The sequence below is a fragment of the Podarcis vaucheri genome (genome assembly GCF_965113315.1).
Source record: "Podarcis vaucheri genome assembly, chromosome: Z".
Classification (NCBI taxonomy): domain Eukaryota; kingdom Metazoa; phylum Chordata; class Lepidosauria; order Squamata; family Lacertidae; genus Podarcis; species Podarcis vaucheri.
In genome coordinates this window covers 51251177-51274711 of record NC_138758.1, presented here as the reverse complement: position 1 = coordinate 51274711, position 23535 = coordinate 51251177, and the positions used below count along the sequence as shown (strand labels likewise).

At 44.8% G+C, this 23535-nt stretch overlaps 1 protein-coding gene across 5 annotated transcripts in view; it reads left to right on the top strand.

Annotated features, from left to right (window-relative positions):
* The window catches only part of DENND1A (DENN domain containing 1A), a 268662-nt gene that overhangs the window by 150821 nt on the left and 94306 nt on the right, over positions 1–23535 (top strand). For 4 of the 5 annotated variants that reach the window (XM_082208835.1, XM_082208833.1, XM_082208834.1 and 1 more), the window contains exons 9-10: positions 1391–1501; positions 13933–14033. In XM_082208835.1, the coding sequence (XP_082064961.1) occupies positions 1391–1501; positions 13933–14033 (212 nt within the window). The remainder of the gene's footprint in view (positions 1–1390; positions 1502–13932; positions 14034–23535) is intronic. The other variant, XM_082208836.1, reaches the window with a different exon arrangement.

Below are 23535 nucleotides of genomic sequence, written 5' to 3'. Positions count from 1 at the left end.
GTTTGAGTGGGGCTTGTGTAGGACAACTTCCTAGCGGGTTACATATCTCATGTTACTTGGCGGGAGGTGCTGTGCTTTGAATCTTCCATCACCAGCACCACACTGCCTTAGGCAGACCTGCAGTGACATCCCCACGCTCTGGGTTTTTGTTGTGGTTGCTGCTGCCGTCACTGTGCCCTCAGCAACTGCAGCTTCCAAACGGCTTCTGTTTAGACACAAACATCTTGCTAATCAGCACAGATGGGATAAGAACATTTGGGGGGGCACGAGGGGGGGGGAACATGCCAGTTGAAACGGGTTTTTTTGGACAAAAATCTGCTTTCTCTTCTTCTCCCTCCCCCATTCCCACCTGGATGTGATAGAACCTTTCTCACTTCACGCTGTCTAATAAGGCCTGAGTGGCGCTGGTATAGTGACACGGCCTTTGTTAACCAATGTGTGTTTGTTGTTGCATGTGATTATTTTTTTTAAAGCACAATGGTTCTCTACAAACCCCCATGCTTAATTTTTGGTCTGTAGCTTTTCCTTTGTATTTGAACAACAAGCTGTGGAACATATTTCAGCACAGTATGAAGCTTCTTGGCAAACTTCTCAGGCCAAGTATTGGGGATTTTAGAGCTATCTTTGGATCTGTCAAAAGTGCTAATGGGCTCTGTGAGCTTCTTCATGATTCTAAATCCTATTTGCTCTTTGTTTTTTTTTGGGGGGGGGACCTGCGTGTGTGTTGCCTTGTTTATTTCATTTTGTAAAGGGTTAAGGTCTCAATTGAATTCATAACGAGCATAAATGTGCTTTTATTAATACACTTGCTTGTGATTGCTCTTTACCTTTATAGCAGTGTAAAAAAAAAAGCCCTGCTTGCTGAGCTCTTGAGCACGTGATTCATCTTGGCTTGGTGGCCATCCACCCAGCTGTTATTCCTGATCACTCTATTATGAAGCTGCTGCTTCTGTTGCTGCTTTGAAACCCAGCAGCCTGGTACAAATCAGCACAATTTTGCACAGTCAGTGGAGTGATGCCTGTACCTGGCACCTGTGCTCCACACTTGGGTTGGGAAGTCCTCAGCAAGAAGAGTCAGAGGACATTAGAATCAGTATCTTTGGCCAACCTTGAAGCCTTGTTTGGAATTTCTAGGGAGAGCTGCTTGCAGGCAGTAGACAAACCTGGTGGGTTCGTTAAGACATTCCCACCCTCCATGTCTTGGGGTTGTTCTGGATAAATCTAAACAACCCCTCAATCTGCAGTTGCAAACCCCGGGCTGCTAGTAAGCAACTGTTCTTGTGTCCCCCCCATTCCACAGATGTTGCCACAGCTGCTTCAGGAGGTAGTTAACTTACTGCTATCTCCTTTCAAAAACATATTCATAAAGTTCTTCCTTCTTCCTTCCTAGAGAAATCTGACGGAGTATTTTGTAGCTGTAGATGTGAACAACATGCTGCACCTCTACGCCAGTATGCTGTATGAACGACGCATCCTTATTTGCTGCAGTAAACTGAGCACTGTAAGTTGACACTGAGGCGCTTGCTTCCTTTTGGTCTGCCGGGGAAGTCTCTCTTGGGGCACTGCAGGAACCCTTAGCAGTCTGGTAGGCTGGTCAACCTCCAGAACTTTCACAGACCATTTCACACCCCCTGACTGGACTCCTGGGGATGGGTTAAGTGATTTGAGTAAAAGACACAGTGCCTCCCCCCCAAAAAACCTATCTGAAAACCAATTGTTTGGTTTTGGACATACAGTCATACCTCGTGTTGCGTTTGCTTCATGATACGTCTTTTCAGGTTGCCTACGGCGACCCGGAAGTAGTGGAAAAGGTTACTTCCGGGTTTCACCGCTTGTGCATGCACAGACACGCAAAATGAGGTCATGCGCATGCACAGAAGCGGCAAATCGCGACCCGCACAGATGCGGGTTGCGTTCTGCTGGTGTTGCGAACGAGACTTGGGAACGGATCCTGTTCGCAACCAGAGGTACCACTGTATATATTTATGTTAATTGTGTGTGCAGCACACTAAAGTCGTAAAGGAATTACTTTCATGTGATTTCCAGAGCAGCTCTATTGGTGTACTAGCAGTAAAAAATCCTCTGCATCATATTGAGATCAGTTGAAGCAGAGTGGTCTTTTCCCTTGAATAGTTAATTCACAAAGCTTTTGTCTCCCGACTCTACCCATTGCCAGCCCTGGCTCCATCTACTACCAGCATTCCCACCTCCTGCCTGATAAATTACCCCTAGGGTAATTCCTGGAGTAGGAATGGGAACTAGAGAGAAGGTTATTTCTTGAGATGGGGGGTTGATTGGCCAGAGGCTTGTAGTGCCGTGGAGAGATTGTTGGGCCGGCCACACTTCCAGGTGTGTGGGGTGAATTGGGATAACCTCTGATGCACACTTCCTGGGGTGGAAGGCGAGCTACATGTGTGCTGCAGTTTTATTTATTTTAAAATAGTAGTTATCTCTGCATCAGAACTTGGGCCGAGATGGCTGCCCTCTCCACCTTATGTGCTCCTGGCAAGTATGTTCCCTGCCTCAGGCTGAATGCCCCACGTGTGTTCGCTGCCAGCAGTGCCTGGAAATGTGCCTAGCTTTGTGTGTGCCTTAATGGCAACCTTAGCAGCATATAGGAGCTTGACAAAAACTCTGAGAGTGTGGCAGGTCATCACTGAGGCTTCTTAGCCTTTGAAGTACAAAGTTTTTCCTCTCAGTGCAGGTGTGTTATAATAACATTTCTTCAGTATTAGCAACAATGGGCTGTTTTGTGCCATCTGCCTCCATCTTTCTATGTATGTTTGTGTGTGTGTATGTGTATATGAAAAAATAATTGATAAACGATGGCTTTCAGGTGGCTCTTCCCGTGACCTTCTCTTGATGAACTCTGATGGTGGCTGATAAGAACTGCATTTTTCGCAATTTTGTTTGATACGAATGCAGGCTTAATGCTACTTAGGGTCCATCAAGCACCTGAGAGATGAAAGCTGTAGTGCACTCAAAGGGCCATCCACTCCAGAAATGGCCCTACATCATTACTCGAAAACAACAACACAAAACACCCCAGTTTGATATGGTTCAAAAGTTTAGATCTGTGTTTTTCAAGGTTTTAACAGTCAATAAGCTTGTGCATTTTTTTTATTAAACCCCCACCCCTAAAGTTTTCCTTGCTGTTCACTGTGTAAATGGATATTGATTGTGGGTTTGTATTGTTGGTTTTAATTCCATGATAAATGCTGAATAGCATGGACTTAAATTGCAGAAGGGTGTTTTCTGAAGTTCTTGTTTCCTTGCTTGCCAGTGTTACTGTTATTCTGGTATCTAAGTGACTCTCTACTCACAGAGTCTGATCTTGATTGTATGATATTGCAACAGATGTCCCCAGAAACATCTGTTGGCTAAAGGGGAAACAAGCTACACTGAAGTTCCTAAAGAAAGGAAGGCCAAGCCCTGTTGATAGAAAAGATGAAGGGAACGAATAATTGTTAAGGCCCAACACCAAATAATACGAACTCTGTGCCCAAATTCTAACAAGTTCTGGTGACAAGCAAGCCAGTTGGAAGGTTTAACCTCTGTATTCTGATGTAGGCTGCCCAGAGTCAGATGGACGGGATAAAGAACAGCAACAAACTTCAGCCATTATTGTGTGCTCTGCAGCTCCTCCGCTTTGAGTTTTATACCTTTGATACATGTGGCTGAATAGAAAACACATTATTATGAAACAGGAATAGAGATATGGTTTGTAATGGATATATTAATATAGGCTTATCCTTGCCTTTTTCTAAAGAAACTTATTCACAGGCTGGGGTCTTTCCCTTCTATTTTCCCTTTCAAGATATTTGCTAGACCCTCATTGGTGGGGCAGCTTTTGAGAGCAGGGAATCTGCTTTCCCTGTATTTCCCCCAACTTCTATGCATCAGAAAAGATAAGAGTGATGGTTCTGTAAGACTGGCTTGGATATACTGTGACTTTCCTGCAAGTCAGCACTGTAAACATCAGCTGTGCTATTTTGTCCTCTGCGGAAGCCAGGATGCTGCCACCAGAAAGTGACCGAGCCCAGAGAACTCTCAGATATGCCAGGAGTCCTGGCAGTGACTTGCTGTCGTTTCTTCATTCTCACGATCACATACCTGCCCTACATTGGGGAGGAATTTTCCTGGAGATGAGAGAGGGAAAGGCTTAGTTAAGGTGAAGATACAGTCTTTGTGGTCCTTTGAAATTGTCTGGTTTATAAAGCCCTATCAGTCTGAGAAAGTGAAACAAGGTTTTGGGTTGTGGAGAACAGAGAGTGGCTGAATTAACACTTAATATGGGCCAAACCTCTAGAAGATGACTGCTATTAGGTTTTTTCCTTCATGATGCCTGTGAGTTGCATTTTTCTCTTGAAAGAGGCGCGTAGAACCCAGCAGTTGTGATTTGGCCTGGATGTTCACCAAGTAGACTTTGACCTCAGTAGATCCCTCCTGTTACATTCTCTACAAATATAAGCCAGTGGATTTAGTAGAAGGCTATTGGAACTCAAGAGCACTTCCAGATAGAAGTCTTGTTTTGGTTTTTTTTTAAACCATATACTTCTGTTCAGAGTCTCCCCCCTCCCCCCCCCAGCCAGAACTCACCGGAACTCAATTCCAGCAGGTGCCATTGCCATTATAAGAGAACAAGGAAAGGTGTTCATGGCGAGTTCTGGCACCTCTTTTTCTCTTTTATAAAAAATACCAGAGCTGTTTACAATTGCACATAAAACCATACAGTGAAAACCATATTAAAAGGTTAAATTCAGAAAACTATTGTGGAAAGAACCCAAAGGTTTTGAGCAGACGTTTAAAAGTAGGAACAGAAGGCGTCTCCTGAGCATCTATTGGCAGCGTATTCCAGAGGGCTGGGCCAATGGGCACTGGGCTCAGTTTCTTCTTGTCGAATGAACCTTCTTGAGCAGTGCTCCTGCATGTGATCTGAGTGACCAAACTGGGAAATACGGGTTCAGGTACCCCCACCCCCAGCAATCACTGGAGGCTGAACCACGGAGCTGATCTCATTTTCAACCTGCTGAAATCCTGCAGCTTTTACAGAATCTCTCATTACGTGAGTTATCTTCTTATTAGCAGCGTGTTTTCTGTGCAGCAGCCACTGATGAGAGATGAATATGGTTGATGAGTTATATCTTTTCTTTTTGGTTTTTGGTGTTGGTGGGTCACTGTCGTCCTAGCCACCTGAGTCCCATGTTCCCTAGGGAAGGGGAGCCCTGGCCACAACGAAGTGTACTCCTCTACTCCCCCCCCCTCCTTTGAGATACTTGCTGACTCTGGATAGCAGATCAGTTACTTTCCAGGCTGCCCCTTATCAATCAGCTTCCAAAATTTCCCTGGTGCTCCACTGTTGCTTCCTTAAGTAGCACTACGGGTGTGACGGTATTCACATTAAACTGAGGCCACACGGGTTATGAAACAAGAAATGGGTTTACTAAGATGGAAAGCATGCATATGTTACAAAGAAAGAAATGCAATTTCCCCAAATTACAGAAACCCAAAATATTCCCTTTGGGGTTAAAAACAACCCAAAACTGAATAAAAGCAATCCCTGGTTGAATAATAATCCGTACTATCCAGAGTTATCACACTGAGATTCCATTGATCTAAAAAAAATAATCCAGGATGGCAATTTCTGACAGAGATTCCCCGTCAGTCACCTGCCTTGGATTACAGGTCTCAGGAAGTCTGGTGCTTTTAAATCTGCTTCCCTCAGATGAGGAATGGGTAGTTCTGTGCATCAGTAATGCTGGGTGCCTTTGTCTTGATGCCTAGAGCCTTGTGGCACCTGCTAGGACTCCCTATAATCTCCCTACAGAGATAGGCATCCCATAGTATATGCAGGTAAAATTGTCCATTCCCGTGTTTTTTCACAGCAACTGTTCTTATCACGCAAGAATGTAAGACATCTGCTCATGAGTAGCCAGTCGGGGGATCCACTCTTCATGTGTGTGTCGAAGTGGAGAGTTGCAGCCACAGCTTCTCCAACGAATGGCTTCATTACAGCTGCTGTCATTACAGATTTCATGTTGCCGGGTAACTGGAGGCAATTAAATCATTGTCCATTGAGCAAGAACTCTAGAAAAGCAAGCTTCTCTAAATGTCACTTTCACGAAGAGGCCCACTGTTTGGAAACGGCTGCATTCTCAGAGAGTCCCAGCTCAGGATTGTTAACACACTTGCTTTAGTACTTACCACTTAGATTCTTTTGACATGTTGGGTTAGTAAAATTAGCAGAGCATCCGCAACAACATTTTCCTTGTGTGATTTATGCAAGGCGGTGCCTGCCTCTTGCTAGAAGGAGATCAAGTTCATTCATTGAGCTAAGAGAGATTGTGTCTTACTCCTTCCTAACGTAAATATATAATGATGGTTTGGCAGCTCTGAAAAGGTGCCATGTAGTAAAGAATAAGACGTAAAAACATGATAGACATGCTTCTGCCACTGCTGAGGGCCTCAATATATGGAGTTATTGTGAGAGGGAAGGGAAACTCCTCCTCCATGTTTTTCAGTCAGTACCAGCAAATTTCCTAGTAATTTGCTTGCTTTAAATATCTTAAGACACGTTGAGATCCGTTCAGTTAGGTGCAGATCTTGCAAGTTCACCACAAAGCAGAATTTTCTATTACTGTGTTAAAACTCAGGGTTAAAAGAGAAGGTCTTATTCAGGGTGTGTCAAGGCATCCTGTCAGGAAATGTCCCCAGCTAAATCTGGTTATTCCTTTATTAGCTAGGACAGGGGTAGCCAATATGATGCCCTCCAGATGCTACTGGAGAGCAGTTTCCTATGTCTGGTGGGCACCATGTTGGCTACCCTCTGAGCTAGTAAGGTTCCTCATCTAAGCCAACAGGAAAACAATGGTAGGTCTAAGGATTCCCCCTCTCTCTATATCTGTGGAATCTTCTCCCCCATTTCTTCTAGAAATCTAGCTTGAAACTGACGCAGAGCAGCAGATACCCAAAAACACACAAGTTAAGGGATTAGTCTGTTACACATCCTTATTCCTAAGCATCCTCATTGCCATCCCCTGTCATGGCCTTCACCGCTATAAGTTGGTGGCCATTGGCACTCAGTGGCTACAAGTGCCCTTTACCAATTGGTACTACAGCTACGACTGTTCCTGGTCCGAGAAAGCTTGGCCACAGCACTTCATGTGCTGGTTACTTCGAGGCTGGACTGCTGCAGTGCGCTCTATGTGGGACTTCCCTCACACTTTATCCGGGGGCTTCAGTTAGGGCAGAATGCTGCAGCTCAATCGCTGGCAGGAGCGAGGCCTTGTCAGCATTTAACACCTGTGCCTAGAGATCTGCACTGGCTGCCCATTTGCTACCGGGCCAGGTTCAAGGTGCTACTATTAATACAGAAAGCCCTTAACAAGCAGTTTACCCCATCTAGGCCCCATTCGACTGCTTCAATCTATGGAACTGGCACTGTTCCGCATTTATAAGACATCAGTATTTTAGAACTCCCTGACTATTGACACCAGGCAGGCTCCTTCACTGTACTCCTTTTGGTGCCGGCTAAAACACTGTTTACTGGGACGTGGGTGGCGCTGTGGGTTAAACCACAGAGCCTAGGACTTGCTGATCAGAAGGTCGGCGGTTCAAATCCCCGCGACGAGGGAGCTCCCATTGCTCGGTCCCTGCTCCTGCCAACCAAGCAGTTTGAAAGCACGTCAAAGTGCAAGTAGATAAATAGGTACCGCTCCGGCGGGAAGGTAAGCGGTGTTTCTGTGCGCTGCTTTGGTTCGCCAGAAGTGGCTTAGTCATGCTGGCCACATGACCCGGAAGCTGTACGCCGGCTCCCTCGGCCAGTAAAGCGAAATGAGTGCTGCAACCCCAGAGTCAGTCACGACTGGACCTAATGGTCAGGGGTCCCTTTACCCTTTACCTTTAAAACACTTTGTTTAGACAAGCCTACCCAGATATGTAGGGTGTGAATGTGCACTAGAATCTATTTTTAGTTGATTGTTGATTTTAATTTTCTTTAAATGTTTAAACAGTTGTTTTTAACCATTTTTACTGATTTTAATTGTTTTGTTCTCTTTGTAAATCACTTTGAGGTTTGGGGGTTTTTTTTACAATAAAGCTGTACATAAATTTAATTAATTAAACTAGATTTTTCATTTAGTAGCATGAGAAGTTGCTTGCAGTTTAAAACTTCTGCATGCTTGGGGAAGAATCACAGTCAGAAGCAGCAGTAGAGAGGAAGCCCCCGCCCCCCGTCCCCCACCACCCAAAATGTTTTGATGCATATATTCAGGGCATCTAATTTCCATAGAGTCGCTTTAAATTCAGATGCACGGCATCTGTACAAGCATGCAGAAGTTTTAAACTGCAAGCAACTTCTCATGCTACTAAATGAAAAATCAGGGGGGTTGTAAACAGTAACTATGATGTTGTCATGGAGGCAGTTCAGAGGGAAGGGAGGAAGCAATTCCACTTACTTTGAATTGGCTTTGTCATATTTTCACATAGCCAAATAAAAAAGGAATCACAGAACACTTCAGAATGACACCAACAATTCATACCTCCACCCTGAATAGTGGTGTGAAAGGAGTGATGCTGCAACTATCTTGGCTACTGTGGTGTGTAATTGTGGTAGTAGAGTTTAAAATGACCTCCCCGCCCCCCACTGTCACCTGTAAGGAAGTGCTGCTTTTACCTCCTAAGTTAATAACTGCTGACAGAAGGTGCTGTTGTTGTTGTTGTTGTTTGTTTAGTTGTTTAGTTGTGTCTGACTCTTCATGACCCCAAGGACCAGAGCACGCCAGGCACTCCTGTCTTCCACTGCCTCCCGCAGTTTGGTCAAACTCATGCTGGTCGCTTCGAGAACCTTCCAACCATCTTGTCCTCTGTCGTCCCCTTCTCCTTGTGCCCTCCATCTTTCCCAACATCAGGGTCTTTTCCAGGGAGTCTTCTCTTCTTCTGAGGTGGCCAAAGTCTTGGAGCCTCAGCTTCAGGATCTGTCCTTCCAGTGAGCACTCAGGGCTGATTTCCTTCAGAATGGAGAGGTTTGATCTTCTTGCAGTCCATGGGACTCTCAAGAGTCTCCTCCAGCACCAGAATTCAAAAGCATCCATTCTTCGGCGATCAGTCTTCTTTATGGTCCAGCTCTCACTTCCATACATCACTACTGGGAAAACCATAGCTTTTACTATATGGACCTTTGTTGGCAAGGTGATGTCTCTGCTTTTTAAGATGCTGTCTAGGTTTGTCATTGCTTTTCTCCCAAGAAGCAGTCGTCTTTTAATTTTGTGACTGCTGTCACCATCTTCAGTGATCATGGAGCCCAAGAAAGTAAAATCTCTCACTGCCTCCCCTTCTTCCCCTTCTATTTGCCAGGAGGTGATGGGACCAGTGGCCATGATCTTCGGTTTTTTGATGTTGAGCTTCAGACCATATTTTGCGCTCTCCTCTTTCACCCTCATTAAGAGGTTCTTTAATTCCTCCTCACTTTCTGCCATCAAAGTTGTGTCATCTGCATATCTGAGGTTGTTGATATTTTTTCCAGCAATCTTAATTCCGGCTTGGGATTCATCCAGTCTAGCCTTTCGCATGATGAATTCTGAATATAAGTTAAATAAGCAGGGAGACAATATACAGCCTTGCCGTACTCCTTTCCCAATTTTTAACCATTCAGTTGTTCCATATCCAGTTCTAACTGCAGCTTCTTGTCCCACATAGAAATTTCTCAGGAGACAGATGAGGTGATCAGGCACTCCCATTTCTTTAAGAATTTGCCATAGTTTGCTGTGGTCAACACAGTCAAATGTTTTTGTGTAAGGTAAAGGTAAAGGACCCCTGACAGTTAAGTCCAGTCCCGAACGACTCTGGGGTTACGGCGCTCATCTCGCTTTACTGGCCGAGGGAGCCGACGTTTGTCCACAGAAAGTTTTTCCGGGTCATGTGGCCAGCATGACTAAGCTGCTTCTGGCGAAACCAGAGCAATGCATGGAAACACCATTTACCTTCCTGCCAGAGTGGTACCTATTTATCTACCTGCACTTGCCGTGCTTTTGAACTGCTAGATTGGCAGGAGCAGGGACCGAGCAACGGGAGTTCACCCCATTGCGGGGATTCAAACCGCTGACCTCTGATCGGCAAGCCCTCGGCTCTGTGGTTTAGACCACAGCGCCACCCGCATCCCTGGTTTTTGCGTAGTCAAGCTCAAATTCTGTGAGAGTAGCTTGGCTTCTCCTGTGTTTTGCTTCTTCAGCATGTAGTAGAAGTTTTGTGGAAGTGTTGTTTTTGTTGCTATTGTTATCATTTTTATACTGCTTTATATTTTAAAGAAAAATCTCAAAGTGGTTTACAACAAATTTAAACATCAAATAAAACAATCCATAATAAATTAACTTCAAGCTTTAAGAAAAATTCAAGCATCACTCCCTTAACTAATGTGTGTCCTTTTCCTTATCTGAAATGGGGATTTATGACATCTGTTAGTTTTGAGTTAAATTCCAGTATAGCCTTTCACTGAGTTTACCAAGCCCGCTGAAGGAGTTGGTGAATAAATCAACAATAAGCTTTTATTATTCAAATAGATTAATTTTCCGCTATACTAGGAAAGCCAGTATTTATAGTCACAAAGGAGTGTAGGGGAAAGTGGTGAATTAAGGAGTGTATTCAGTGCATGGGAGCCATTAACTGCTTGATCCCCCTTTCTCATTCTTTGCCCCCCACCCCCACCACTTCTCCTAGCAGGAGATTTGCATTGCCAGAGTCTCTTGTGCTCAGGTGAAGACCACACCCCTTGTTGTGAACAGGTTTTTCCCCCTGTGTACAATGGCATAAAATAACCCTTGATAGATGCCATTTGCAAATGATGAAAGGCAAGAGTTGGATCTGTATGGGGGGGGGATTTAATATTAGCTGTTATTGTAAGCTCTATTTCTTTTGGTGGTGGGCCAGGAAAGAAACAGCAAAACAGAGGAATGACTTAGTGATTCCATCAGGTGAAATTGGGTTGTAGAGTTGTGCAGCACTATTTCTACATGAATCTGCTCTGTATTGTATTTTAGGCAGAGCAAAGCACAAAGTTCTGACTTTCACATTGAGAAGTTTGTATCTCAGTCACAAAAACCTGCCTAGGGATTACGCTTGGCATGTGCGGCCCTCCACTGGGCGTGATTGTGGGGGAAGAAAAGAAAAGGAGGATTAAAAATCCATCTGTTTTTCAAGTAGCAAATGGTGAAATCTATTTTTGTTCTCTTTTTTGTGGCTGCTTTCCTGCATTAAGGTTCAGAAATGCTTGTCTCCTCCCTAATGCACCCCAGAATCTCTGGCTACCCCCTGATATCCAGCTATGATCTAGCAGTAGAGAAGCACCTGCAGCAGGATCCAGACTCCTAGCTACTAGCAGAACTGGAATAATGAACAAAATGAGCTGAAGCAAAGGGTTGAAGTGGATATGCAGGGCTTTTTTCCAGCTAGAACTCTCTGGAACTCAGTTCTGGCACCTCTCAGGTGGGTGCCATTGCCATTCTAAGAGAACAAGGGAGGTGTTAATGGTGAGTTCCAGCACCTCTTTTTCTAGAAAAATAACACTCTGTATATGTCACCTTTTTGGTACTTCTCCCTGGGTATCTTCCATAGGATAACGTAACCCAGTAAACTGCCATCTTGTTTGCTGAAAATGCCTTGGTGGATATAGTAACCTAAATGAAGTTTCTGAACACATGCATCACCGTAAGCCCTTCAAAAGTTGACTTGCCATTAATTGTATTCTGCAGTTAAAAAACAGCAACCACTTTTAAGTGGTTCCAAAGTCCCTAAACGCCCCATTTTTCCAAAACAAACTAAAGAAAAGCCCCACAACACAAAGCAGGTTCACACAGACCACACTTAAATCACGGAAGGAAAAAGCAGGAGCATTGTCCTCAGTCTTATCCCTGCTAATCCCCTTGGCCCATCACCCAGAGTTCCAGGCACAGAGCTTCCAGGCAAGGGTATGGCAAGTCAAAGGCCTGCACCTCCTCATTGTTGTTGTTGTTTAGTCGTTTAGTCGTGTCCGACTCTCTGTGACCCCCTGGACCAGAGCACGCCAGGCACTTCTGTCCTCCACTGCCTCCCGCAGTTTGGTCAAACTCATGCTAGTAGCTTCAAGAACACCATCCAACCATCTCATTCTCTGTCGTCCCCTTCTCCTTGTGCCCTCCATCTTTCCCAACATCAGGGTCTTTTCCAGGGAGTCTTCTCTTCTCATGAGGTGGCCAAAGTATTGGAGCCTCAGCTTCACGATCTGTCCTTCCAGTGAGCGCTCAGGGCTGATTTCCTTAAGAATGGATAGGTTTGATCTTCTTGCAGTCCATGGGACTCTCAAGAGTCTCCTCCAGCACCAGAATTCAAAAGCATCAATTCTTCGGCGATCAGCCTTCTTTATGGTCCAGCTCTCACTTCCATACATCACTACTGGGAAAACCATGGCTTTTACTATACGGACCTCCTCATAGACTTCTGCAAAAATCAAAACCTCCTACTGATACAAGAAATACAAAGCAAATGAGTGGACAGCCAGAAACCCTGGCAGACCTGTCACCAGCTATGTGTCTTCTTAAACAACCCCCCAAAAATGAACAGGGTGGTGATACAGTGAATACTGAAATCGAAACAAGATGATATCACCACAACAACTATCTTTAAACAAACAATAAAGGTCCTGGAGTTGTTCAGCAACCACTTGCTCAATCACCTTGCCCAAGAATGGAAGATTTGAGACTGGGCGATAGTTGGCCATACTGGCCGGGTCTAAAGATGGTTTTTTAAGAAGCGGTTTAATGACCGCCTCTTTCAGCAGGTCTGGGAATGTTCCCCCACAGAGGGAAGCATTCACCACCCCACAGAGCCCATTGCCCAGCCCTTCCCGGCTAGCTTTTATAAGCCAGGATGGGCAAGGATCAAGGAGACAGGTGGTTGGTTTCACGCGTCCAAGCAGCCTGTCCACATCCTCGGGGGTAACGGATTGAAATTGATTCCATGCAACTTGACCAGACAGGGCTCTAGCACTCTCCCGCCCTGGCCCTGCTCCCACGGTGGTGTCTAGCTCCTTCCGAATATGAGTGATTTTATCTGCAAAAAACTTTGCAAAATCGTTGCAGGAGATCTTGGGGTCTGTTAGATTGCAAACCACCTGAAAGACTCTCATGTATGGTAAATTCCCCCTACTAGAAAAACTAATGAACCGAAACTATCATGGTAACAAACAAACCAGGACCCTGGTGTGGCTTCATTTTACTACATACACAGGCTAGAAAGACGACGACTGATCCACTCCAACGACATATGAATCAATATGGCTAACTTAACCTAGCGATACCCCCCCCATCAAAGCACCCTGCAGCCAATCAACTGCAACCAACTACACTTTGGGCCCTCTGATCTCTCTCTCCGCCAGCAAAAATAAGATACCTGTCTACCAAGCTCCACTCACATACTCTGCGAAGAATGAAAGTTTACTGTCTCCCCTTCCTTCCTTCCTTCCTTCCTTCCTTCCTTCCTTCCTTCCTTCCTCCTCTCTTCCTCTCTTCCTCTCTTTCTCTTTCTCTATTTTCCCCCACCCTCCCCTTTCTCTTTCCCCCTAAACCCCACATTGTCTACAACAAAAATGTCTCAAATTGGCTGTAACTGACCTGTATGAAAAGTCCTACAATTTGAAACAGAGACACTGAAGGTATGGGAAATCTGTTAATAAAAACATATTTTTGATGATGATGATGTCCATAAACTCCTTCTGACAAAGGTCAGCCCAAACAGTCAGGTCTTAAACACTTGACGTGCCTTTTCACCTTCATTGCATTATGGACGGTGGGTGGTGATGGAGCTGGCAGGAGGATGCATTGTCTCTACCTTGGAGTTTGTTGGGAATAGTGTTGCCTCTTGCGCATGCATGTGCTGATGTTGCTTTTTTTTTTTGCCTTTCAGTTAACCGCCTGCATCCATGGCTCTGCAGCTATGCTTTACCCAATGTTTTGGCAACATGTTTACATTCCTGTCCTTCCTCCACACCTCTTGGACTACTGCGGGTAAGGCTGCACGTGTCTTTTTATTTAAAACTGAACTTCCGTCTTATGAGCCTGAACTTCTAAAGATTTCACTGGTTTGGGGTTTTTTTTGTTTGGTTTTTTAACAATGCAGCTGTTCAAATCTGTGTCAAAAACGTGTGTGTGAATATTAAGTGGCTGATCCAGAGATACAGATTTTTCATGGCCTAATTTAATAGTACAGGACTTGTAACTTGCTGTAACATATGTTCCTATGGAATATTTTCATAAAGGAATTTAATCATATAGAATACTCTCGCTGTCTGCATTTGAGTTGAGAGCAGATCAGCAATATGGTTTTCCCCCCTTTATTTTGAGTTCCTCTCCTCAAATTCAGAAGTTGCTTTGCTTTGCTAATTCCCACCTGTTCTTATTGTGACTTTCAGATAGTCTTGCACTAAATAAAAATTGGATGTTTGCAGAGTGTGTGGTGAAACCTGCTCCTTTTCATTCCTTGTTTCACCATAGCATATAGCATCCTCTTTCCACAGTGGCAGTTTGCTCAAATTCTTGGTGTCCATTATCTCAGCCTCCACCCCTCAGGTGCCTCTTGTTCCCTTGCTGACTATAGCCAAGTGACTCCGACTCTGCCTTTTCACATCTCTCAAGTTGCAGTCCTTGGGTGAAGACAGACGTGCCATTTTAAGAAGAGGAGATGCAGCTTTTTAACACCTTTGATGCCCTCAAGTCACGGACACATTTTTCCCTCCTGTGTTGAGCTCTCAAGGGGTGATGGGGTGGCTGTTCTTGCATGTTTTCTGTGTGGTATCAGGCTGAATTCAGGAAAACCCCAACACCTCAAGAAAAACCCCTTCACCTATATGAATCCACAGGGGTCCTAAAATTAGCATCTGAGGCTTTTCTCCGTGTCTCCCTTCCAATAGATGTCTGGAGGGTGGCAACAAGAGAGCAGGCCCACTCTGTGGCAGCCTCTTGTTTATGGAGGGAGGGAAGCTCGCCTGCCTTCAGCAGTGTCCACTTTTCGGAGTCAGGGGGAAGGCGTGTTTATTTCCCCAGGCATTTCAACAACAATAGTGCTATGGCTTTTGGTGACCTAGTTGGTGTTCCTTCTTGCAGTAGGTGAGAGGAAGATACCTTTGTTTTAAAGTGATGATTATGGAGTGCACTCTGCTTTGTTTTTGCAGATTCATTTTCAAAACACAAAACTCAGAACAGCGACTCCCTCCCCCCACATATACCACAAAGAACTACCCCCGTACCCACACATCCTCCCCCCCGGAACAGATGGTCAATTTGTCAAGTCCCGCCATAACCTTGTTTATGAGTTTGGTGGATACCAGCCATTGGAATGTTTGTTTGAGAACCTTATAAAGGGATACCAAATTTACCGTATTTTTTGCTCTATAAGACTCACTTTTTCCCTCCTAAAAAGTAAGGGGAAATGTGTGTGCGTCTTATGGAGCGAATGCAGTCTGCGCAGCTATCCCAGAAGACAGAACAGCAAGAGGGATTGCTGATTTCACTGCACAGCGATCCCTCTTGCTGTTCTGGCTTCTGAGATTCAGAATATTTTTTTTCTTGTTTTCCTCCTCCAAAAACCAGGTGCGTCTTGTGGTCTGGTGCGTCTTATAGAGCGAAAAATACGGTACATAAAATGTAAGTCACTTGAATCTTCCTTGGCTGTGGGAAGTGGCTGATAAATTTAATAAATTCAAAACTAGTTGAATTTTGCTGCTACGATCATTAGTATTGTGGTGTGTTTGGGGACAGCCACACCAGCTGCTCAGGAAAAGTTGCTGTTTGCTGCTTTGGGCCTCTGAGAGAAAATGACTTGCAGCAAAATATAATTACTTTAGGGGACCCAGCTATTTCTCCCCCTTGATTACAGTATCCTGTTGGCAAAAATATTGGTTAGTTACATACATTTACTCAGCAGAGAATAAATAATGGGTTCTCGCTCCCCTCCCCTCGCCTGCATTAGGCAACATATAAAGCTCCTTGCTTTGGCAGAAACTTAAAATTTACCAATAAACACCTGCCACGTTTTTAAGAATAGCTTTTGAAGTTCAGCTCCCCCCACTCTATTGGCAACATCCCTACAATTTGCCAGCTAGCCTCACGCTGCTCCCATTTCTCTCCATCCTGTTAGCTTTGTGCTGCGCCTTGTTAAATTCCCTCCAAGGAGCGGAGTGGCGGGGGCAGGAATCGCGGGCTTTGCAAAGAGGAGGCCTACAGGTTCTGAAGAGTACCTGATTGACCTGGCGGCTGGCGTCCCGCTGAGCCTGGGCACAGACCCACGGGGGTCTTGGAGGGAAAGGGGAAGGTGCCTTGTTCCCTTGCTAGATAGGTTTGGTAAAGAACATTTGTTAGCTCACATATAAATTAATGAGAAGAATGCCAACATGGAGCCAGCTAATGGTCCCAGGAAAGTGCACATGAGTGCCTTCTGCACAGGGGCTGGTTCAGATACTTGCCAGTGGTGCCAGTCTGCGTATAATGGAGAAATTGCATGGCCGCTCCACAGGCAGACAGCATCAGATGTGCGCTATGTGGGCAGTTTGGGTTTTATTGGGGAGTTTTTTGTAAGTTGCCTTGAGCTTTGGAAATGTATGGGGCAGGGGGAGCAATTCCCCCGATCTGGCACCTGTGAAGAATGCCCACATCTCCAGTTGATTTCGCATGCATGTTTCCTTACTTATCCAACATGCAGAAGCCATCACCAACAGTTGGAATCTCTGAAACATTCTTGTGATATTTGGGGTGAACGTTTCCCCTTGGGGCAATATTTAGTGTGGAATAACAGTACTAAGTTGCCATTTTAAAATAATTTTATACCACCCTTCAGTTGTGGCAACTCCCACAGCAGATGAGCAGGTGAGCCACTTTGGAAACGGCATGCGGTGCTGTCTGTGCCATTGGCAGCCAGTGCAGCCAGAGTGAGGCCTCATCGCATGGTGCTCACATCTTGTTTTGGAGACCAGTTAAAAATAAAAAGTAACCACCAGGGAGGAATAATGGGGTGGTTTTGTATTTCATCGGATTGTTGTTGCTTTTAGAGAAAAGGGGCAGGTTGGGATGATGATTCAAGCAGAAATTTCACACTGACGAGATATAGAAACTTCTAAACAAGTTTTAACTTTATTGCTTTAAATAAGCTGTGGCCCCTATCCACAAATGCCATGAAATTGGTATCTGGCTGATAATTTTGTTATCTGGTTCATGCATTTTCTTAAGCAAGGTCTCTCTCTCTCTCTCTCTCTCTCTCTCTCTCTGTGTGTGTGTGTGTGTGTGTGTGTATATATATATATATATATATATATATATATATATATATATATATGCAGGTTTTGGTGTCTTCGGGTGTCTTCCCGTGTAAGAGTCGGGGTGTCTGTGCGACGTTTCGACGACACCCCGACTCTTACACGGGAAGACACCCGAAGACACCAAAACCTGCATTCCTGTACCCGTGAAAATCTACGAAAGCAAATATATATATATATATATATATATATATATATATATATATAGGCTCTATGCCTTCTGAGTAAGGAACCAGCAGGGATAACTAGCCTTCTAAGTGAAGTGTGAGCAGCCTGAAACATGTAAATTTCAAGGAGGTTTGTTCCTCTGTGGATTATTTAAATGTTAAGTACATCCCCATGTCAAAGAGACATGGAATGGAATCTAGAAACTATTATCTCCTGGAGGAATGAATCTTCCATTTCACTCTCTGGTGCAGGAAGGGCCAGTTCCCAGTCATTTGCACGGCCAGCGGGTGTTCTTTCTCTGCATAATGGGCTGCCCGCCTGTAATTAACACATGGGGGGAGGCTGTCACTGCCAGCTTTGTCTTGCTGCTTGCTGCTAGGAGTCCTCAGGATGCTAGTGTGTTGCACACAGGAGCAGCAATGCTGCTGCGTCAGGAGACTAGGTCCACTTTGGCTCCCCACCAAGGCCAGAAGAGGCTAGGAGCAGGCCCAGCGGTTTCAGATTGCAGGTGCCTGCAAATGGGGAGCTGCACCCGACCTGCTGTGGCGGCTCTTCTGCCCCAGGAAGGCTTCTGGGAATGGGAATGGCTGAAGTTGGGGCGCTGGAATGAACGAGCCAAGTAAGCAAACTGGAAGCATAGCTAGGAAAAACCCTGTAATTACCAGGAAGAATCTAATTGCACTTTTGCAGACACAACAACTGATTACCGTAGGCTGATGTGAACTTTAATTAGAGCGATAATAGCACGCTATACTTGTCTGAATAAATCAATTTGTGTGCCATAAATACATTTTCCCCAAAATAGCTCCCATCTATTTTTGAAAACGGTGTGAAAGCTGGAAAGGTGCTTTTGGGCACGAAATCACGACCTGCGAGCCTCGTCTTCACTGCTCCCCTCTCCTGCCTCCCCCCCCCCCCCGCCTGGGCTTTCAGAGGGAGGGGAGGTTTGGATCCCCACAAATTGGATCTTTATTATTTCTTCCTTTGTCTTTGTGTTGGGTTTAGATTGCTAACCTTTAGTTGGTGTTTGGTTGTTTTCTTTGCAGCTGTGACATGAGAAAGAAAAGAGCAAAAACAGAAGCAGATGGTAGAGGAGAAATTTAAGTGATTGAGAGTTTTCCAGCTAGATTTGTGTTGCTTTCACCTGAGAGAGAGAGAGAGAGATATATATATATATAGATATATATATGTGCGACTCTTTCCAGTAACAAGAAGCCGAAAGCACCAGCCTGAAGATGACGAGTGAGACCTCGTCGAAACGTCGCACAGACACCCCGACTCTTACACGGGAAGACACCCGAAGACACCAAAACCTGCATTCCTGTACCCGTGAAAATCTACGAAAGCAAATATATATATATATATATATATACACACACACACACACACACACGCTTATAAAAGTTTGCACAGGCATCACTGCCCAGTCTCTTATGACCCAAATATAATACAGGAGAGCTTGCCGGGGGGGGGGGGGTCCATTATTTTACCTAGAGCATCTGTGTGTCTTTCGTGGATCATACATGCCAGCAGTTATGTGTCAATTTGCAGAACTGTTCAGGAGATGAGGAGGTGCGAAGTGGAAACCGCACCTGGCAGGTTTTGGTGACACTCTTCCTTTTTAATGACTGGAGCTGGTCTTTTCTTTCCCTGAGTGGCTGCAGATTCCCCTTCGCGTCAGTTTTTAAAAATACTTTTTGTCCCAAACAGCAATATTTTCCTTGGTGGCACTTGGGCTTAAAATCTCCCTTAATTTCACATGCCAGTTTTCCAATTAGTAGCTGCCCACCTCTAGGGTGAGTAGTGAATGCAGCCTCTAGTTAGCCAGAGGAAATGAATTAAACTAATTGTAAAAATGCAGCTGCAATGAATGGGGCAATATGTTGCCATTAAGTCCACAATATCCATATTCATGCTTACTGACTCCTTGGGTTCTTCAGCATTTAATCAGCATTCTTCTTGGGGGGTGGCAGGATGCAGGGTATTTCTTCATTTCCAAAGGCCCAAGCTGTGTTTCTGCTTACATAACTATGTATATTGCAGAAATAGTGTTTTGCCCCACTCGGCCGGGGTGGGTTTTGGCTGCTGACAAACAGCCTTGTTTTTAATTTGTGCTCATCCCCTCTGAGGAGCTGTGGAGCTGGGTGAGTGGTAGGAGGGGTAGGTGCCCAGTGCCAGCATTGTGCGACTCTTGGCCGAGGTTCTAACGCCACACCAAGCTTCAAGTTTGGATGCTGCAACAACCACATCCTGGGGGTTTCCTCTCCACCATCTCTTCGCCCCATAAAATAAGTACCATTACATCATAGATGGCTAAGCCGTGGCCTCTGTAAGTTGGAGGGACTACAGTTCTATTCACCCACAGCTAGTATGGGTAGGGACAGTGGGAGTTTCAGTCTATCAACATCTTCAAGAAGATGCTAGCCACTCTTGCATTGGACTGTTGGGCCATATAGTAAGCAACATAATAAGAGATTTCCCTTCTCAGACTCAAGTCCCAGTATCCTGTTTCTAAGTCTCAGGGAAGTGCCCAGGTAGGGCTTGCAGACTATTGCCTGCTCATGTTGTTGCTTCCCAACAGCACAGAAATTCCAAAAAGCCTTCATAGACTCCGTGCACCCTATTTATTTATTTAATTTCTATACCGCTCTATATTTTTAAGAAAAATCTCAACGCGGTTTACAGCATATTAAATCAATAAAACATAAATAAAACAATCTGAAGAAAGTCAAATATAGCGTATACAGTCAAAGCAACGTAATTAAAGGAAAACTAAAGTATTATCTTAAAAGATTTCAAAATAAAACATTACAAAGGAGGTAAACTACAGAATACATATCTAACATAAAATTAACAAAAAAAAAATCTTAAAACATTTCAAAAGAAAACATTGCTAAGTGAAGTCAAATATAAAATGCACATTTAAAACAGCATAATTAACAAGAGAATAAAATATTATCATAAGCATGACACGGCTGTTTGGCAGGCACAAAAAGAGCGCAAAAGAATCGAATAATTGGGATTTGTTGTCAGGCATAGTGATGCCCCTCTGGTCTCCCAGGAGCCTCTTTTGTAGGGCTGGTGAGTCTGGCCAGGTGGAAGGGGCCTTGCAGGGAGCGGCCTTCACACCCACAGCCGGCGATGTTCCTCCGGCCTCATGAGGAGCCTCTTCAGTAGAGCTGGTGAGTGTGGGCCTCGCCTACACATCCAAATCTCTGGGACTTGTTGCAGGTGGTCATAGCAACATCATCCCTCATGTTGGCCCCCGCCATCCATTTATCAAAAAACAGATGAATTGAAGAGATTGCACCCCTGTCTTTTGGGGCTGCTGGGTTCCCATCGAGTTAACCTCCTGTGTCTTCGCATTGCCCTGTTTTAAAGCCACATAGACCTGCTGCCGCCAAAACTTCCTTTGCCAATGAAAATGTTCATAGGTTAAGTATGTGTTGCATGAGAAGCACTTCCTCTTGTCCGGTTAAGAGGGCTGGAGAGGAAAGAGTGTAGCACTGCTTATGCATTGTTGGGCATTGTCTTTTTCTTCTTTTTGTAGACTGTGGCCTTAGCCTTGGTCACTCTCATATGTAGAGCATTCTGAAGAATGCCTGCTTATTCCCAAAAGTTAACCAAGGTGCAGGGGCTGGTTTGCTCACATACTACTTCATTTCTCATTATTTGATTACTCACCTCATTGGGTTTCTGAATAGCCTCCACCAGAAGCCATGGCGCATGACGTGATAAAAGAGCCCACTTGGTGCTGCTTTTGACCTTTGGTGGCCGATTCATGCCCACACATCACCTGCAGTCATCGGTGTGTGGACAGGACATGAGTGTGACAGGCAGACCAGACTTTGGGAGCCTCATGCTATGCAGGTGGAGACAAGCTTCCCTTTGCACTTACGTTCTCCACTTGTCTTTCTAAGCCCCTTTGTGCTTTGCAATATCTTAGATGTTTTTGATTTTGACACTTGTATTAAATATTTTGTGCTCCCTGCTGCATTCCTTGATTAATTGAGGACTGACAGATCAATACAAAGCAGTTAATTAAGTTTTACAGATCCGACTCCCCCCCCCCTTCTGACAGGCTGTTCTCCTGGACGCCATAGCGGAGGCCCCCTTTTTATGGAATTGTGAACTCTTCCTGCTCTTTTTCATTATCCTTTCCGAGGTTCACGAGATGAGACATTTGCAGCCTTAAGACTTCCTGCCAGGGTTCAGATTTTGTATTCTTGACATTGAAGCTGTCCTGTTACTGAATCTACTTAATTAGGAACACATTTCGGCTCCATGTCTACTTCTGGAACAGAGCTGGCAGCCCAGCCAGCCACTGCCCCAGCGAAGACAGGAGTTTTTATGTGGCTACACAAATGGTGTACTGCTTTGAGTTTAGGCTGACCTGGTGTAGCTTTAGCCCTGGAACACAGTACATTTCAAAGGCACTATCTAGTTATGATTCTTAAACGTTAGACAGTGTCAAGCAAAAATATCCTAGGGTGTGAGATTCTGCCCAGTTCCAGGTGGTGGGTGGCTGCCTGTTCGTTTTCCTTAACCTGAACACTTAATGACTCAACTTTGGGGCATTGTGGGTGAATTTGGGGATTAAAAGCTCCAGAGACGACAGCTTCCTTCCTACGGGGCTTTAAAAAACTCTGCTAACAACTTAAAACAAAATGGGCTGAGAGGTGACTAGGCTAAGATTCTATTGCATAATGCCAAGCAAGTCCACTAACCTGTTGGTTGCCAACCCTGCCTAAATGGCCTCTTTCTGAAGGAGCAACCCTACCTTCGCTCTGCTGGAAGGATGCTCTCATTCTTGCATTTGTGTGGCTCTTTAGCTGGACTGTTTAGCTGGACTGTTCCCTTTTACTGCAACACAAACATGTCTGCAAAGGCCCTGAATGGGAAGCAGAGATGGGGACTTTCCATTTTCACAAGACTTGCACCCGGGATCCTCCTGCCTGGGCTCTGCTCTCAAGGTCTTGTCTTCATGGCGTCCTTTGGAGCACTAGTCACATCTCCTGGCACAGGGGAGAGAAATGTAAAACTGTGCTACTTGTGTAAGGACTTGAGGAATGTAAAAAAAAGTGGGGGGTCAGGGAACGGTATAAAAGTCTGCACTTGGATTTTATCTCAATCCCATTTATCTTGTAGCACCATGTCTTGTTACTTAATTGTTTAGTATTATGTTATCTGTGTTTTAGTTGAATGTTTAATATGTCAGCTGATGGTTTCCTCTCTATTTTGAAGGAGGAATTAGCTGGGGAAAGTCTGCCAAAGCCCATCAAAGCAGACAATTCTGCTGTTAAGGGATCAGACCTTGGCATACGGCAGCTTTGTATGTTTATATGATGCAAAACCTGGAATAGTACTTTGAGTTTTCAGGTGTGAGCATCTGATTTCTAAGAGAGCTTTGGTTGACATTCTTGCTGATGTCACTTCCTGTAACTTATTTACATCTGTTCTTTAGTTCCTGGGGCCACATTCCTTTTTTATGCAATTGCTGGTGCCTCTCCTAAGCTCTGGGCTTCAGGTGACACAGGAATTAGTATGATGCTGAGCGTTTCTGCTCAGAGCTGCTTCCATTATCTAGGGTGCTTCCAGATAAAGGTGATATATTGCAAAGAGGTGATTCAGATCTGATGTTTCCATATGTGCAGCTGGCACCCAAGAGTTTACACATGCCCAGCAAAAGAGGGTTGTGCTCAGGTGAGGAACGTGGGGGTGTAGCGACAGAGGCTGCCAACTGAAATGTCAGCATACACAAGGCATACCGAACCCCACCCCCACCCCCCACCCCCCGCAAATGCATTGATGTTCTTCCACACCAGCAGTGACTGGATGTATTTCGGGGTTATTTTTACTTACTGAATTTTCTACAATTGAAATGTGAATTGGGGGAGGGGGGGAGAGAGTACAGTCTTGTATTTTGATAATGACATCATGCAGACAGTGTGACAAACTTGTGTGCATGAACATCACCATTTCCAGTTAGATTCCATGTGACAATAATCCTAATTGGCTTCCTAACGTTTCTCTCT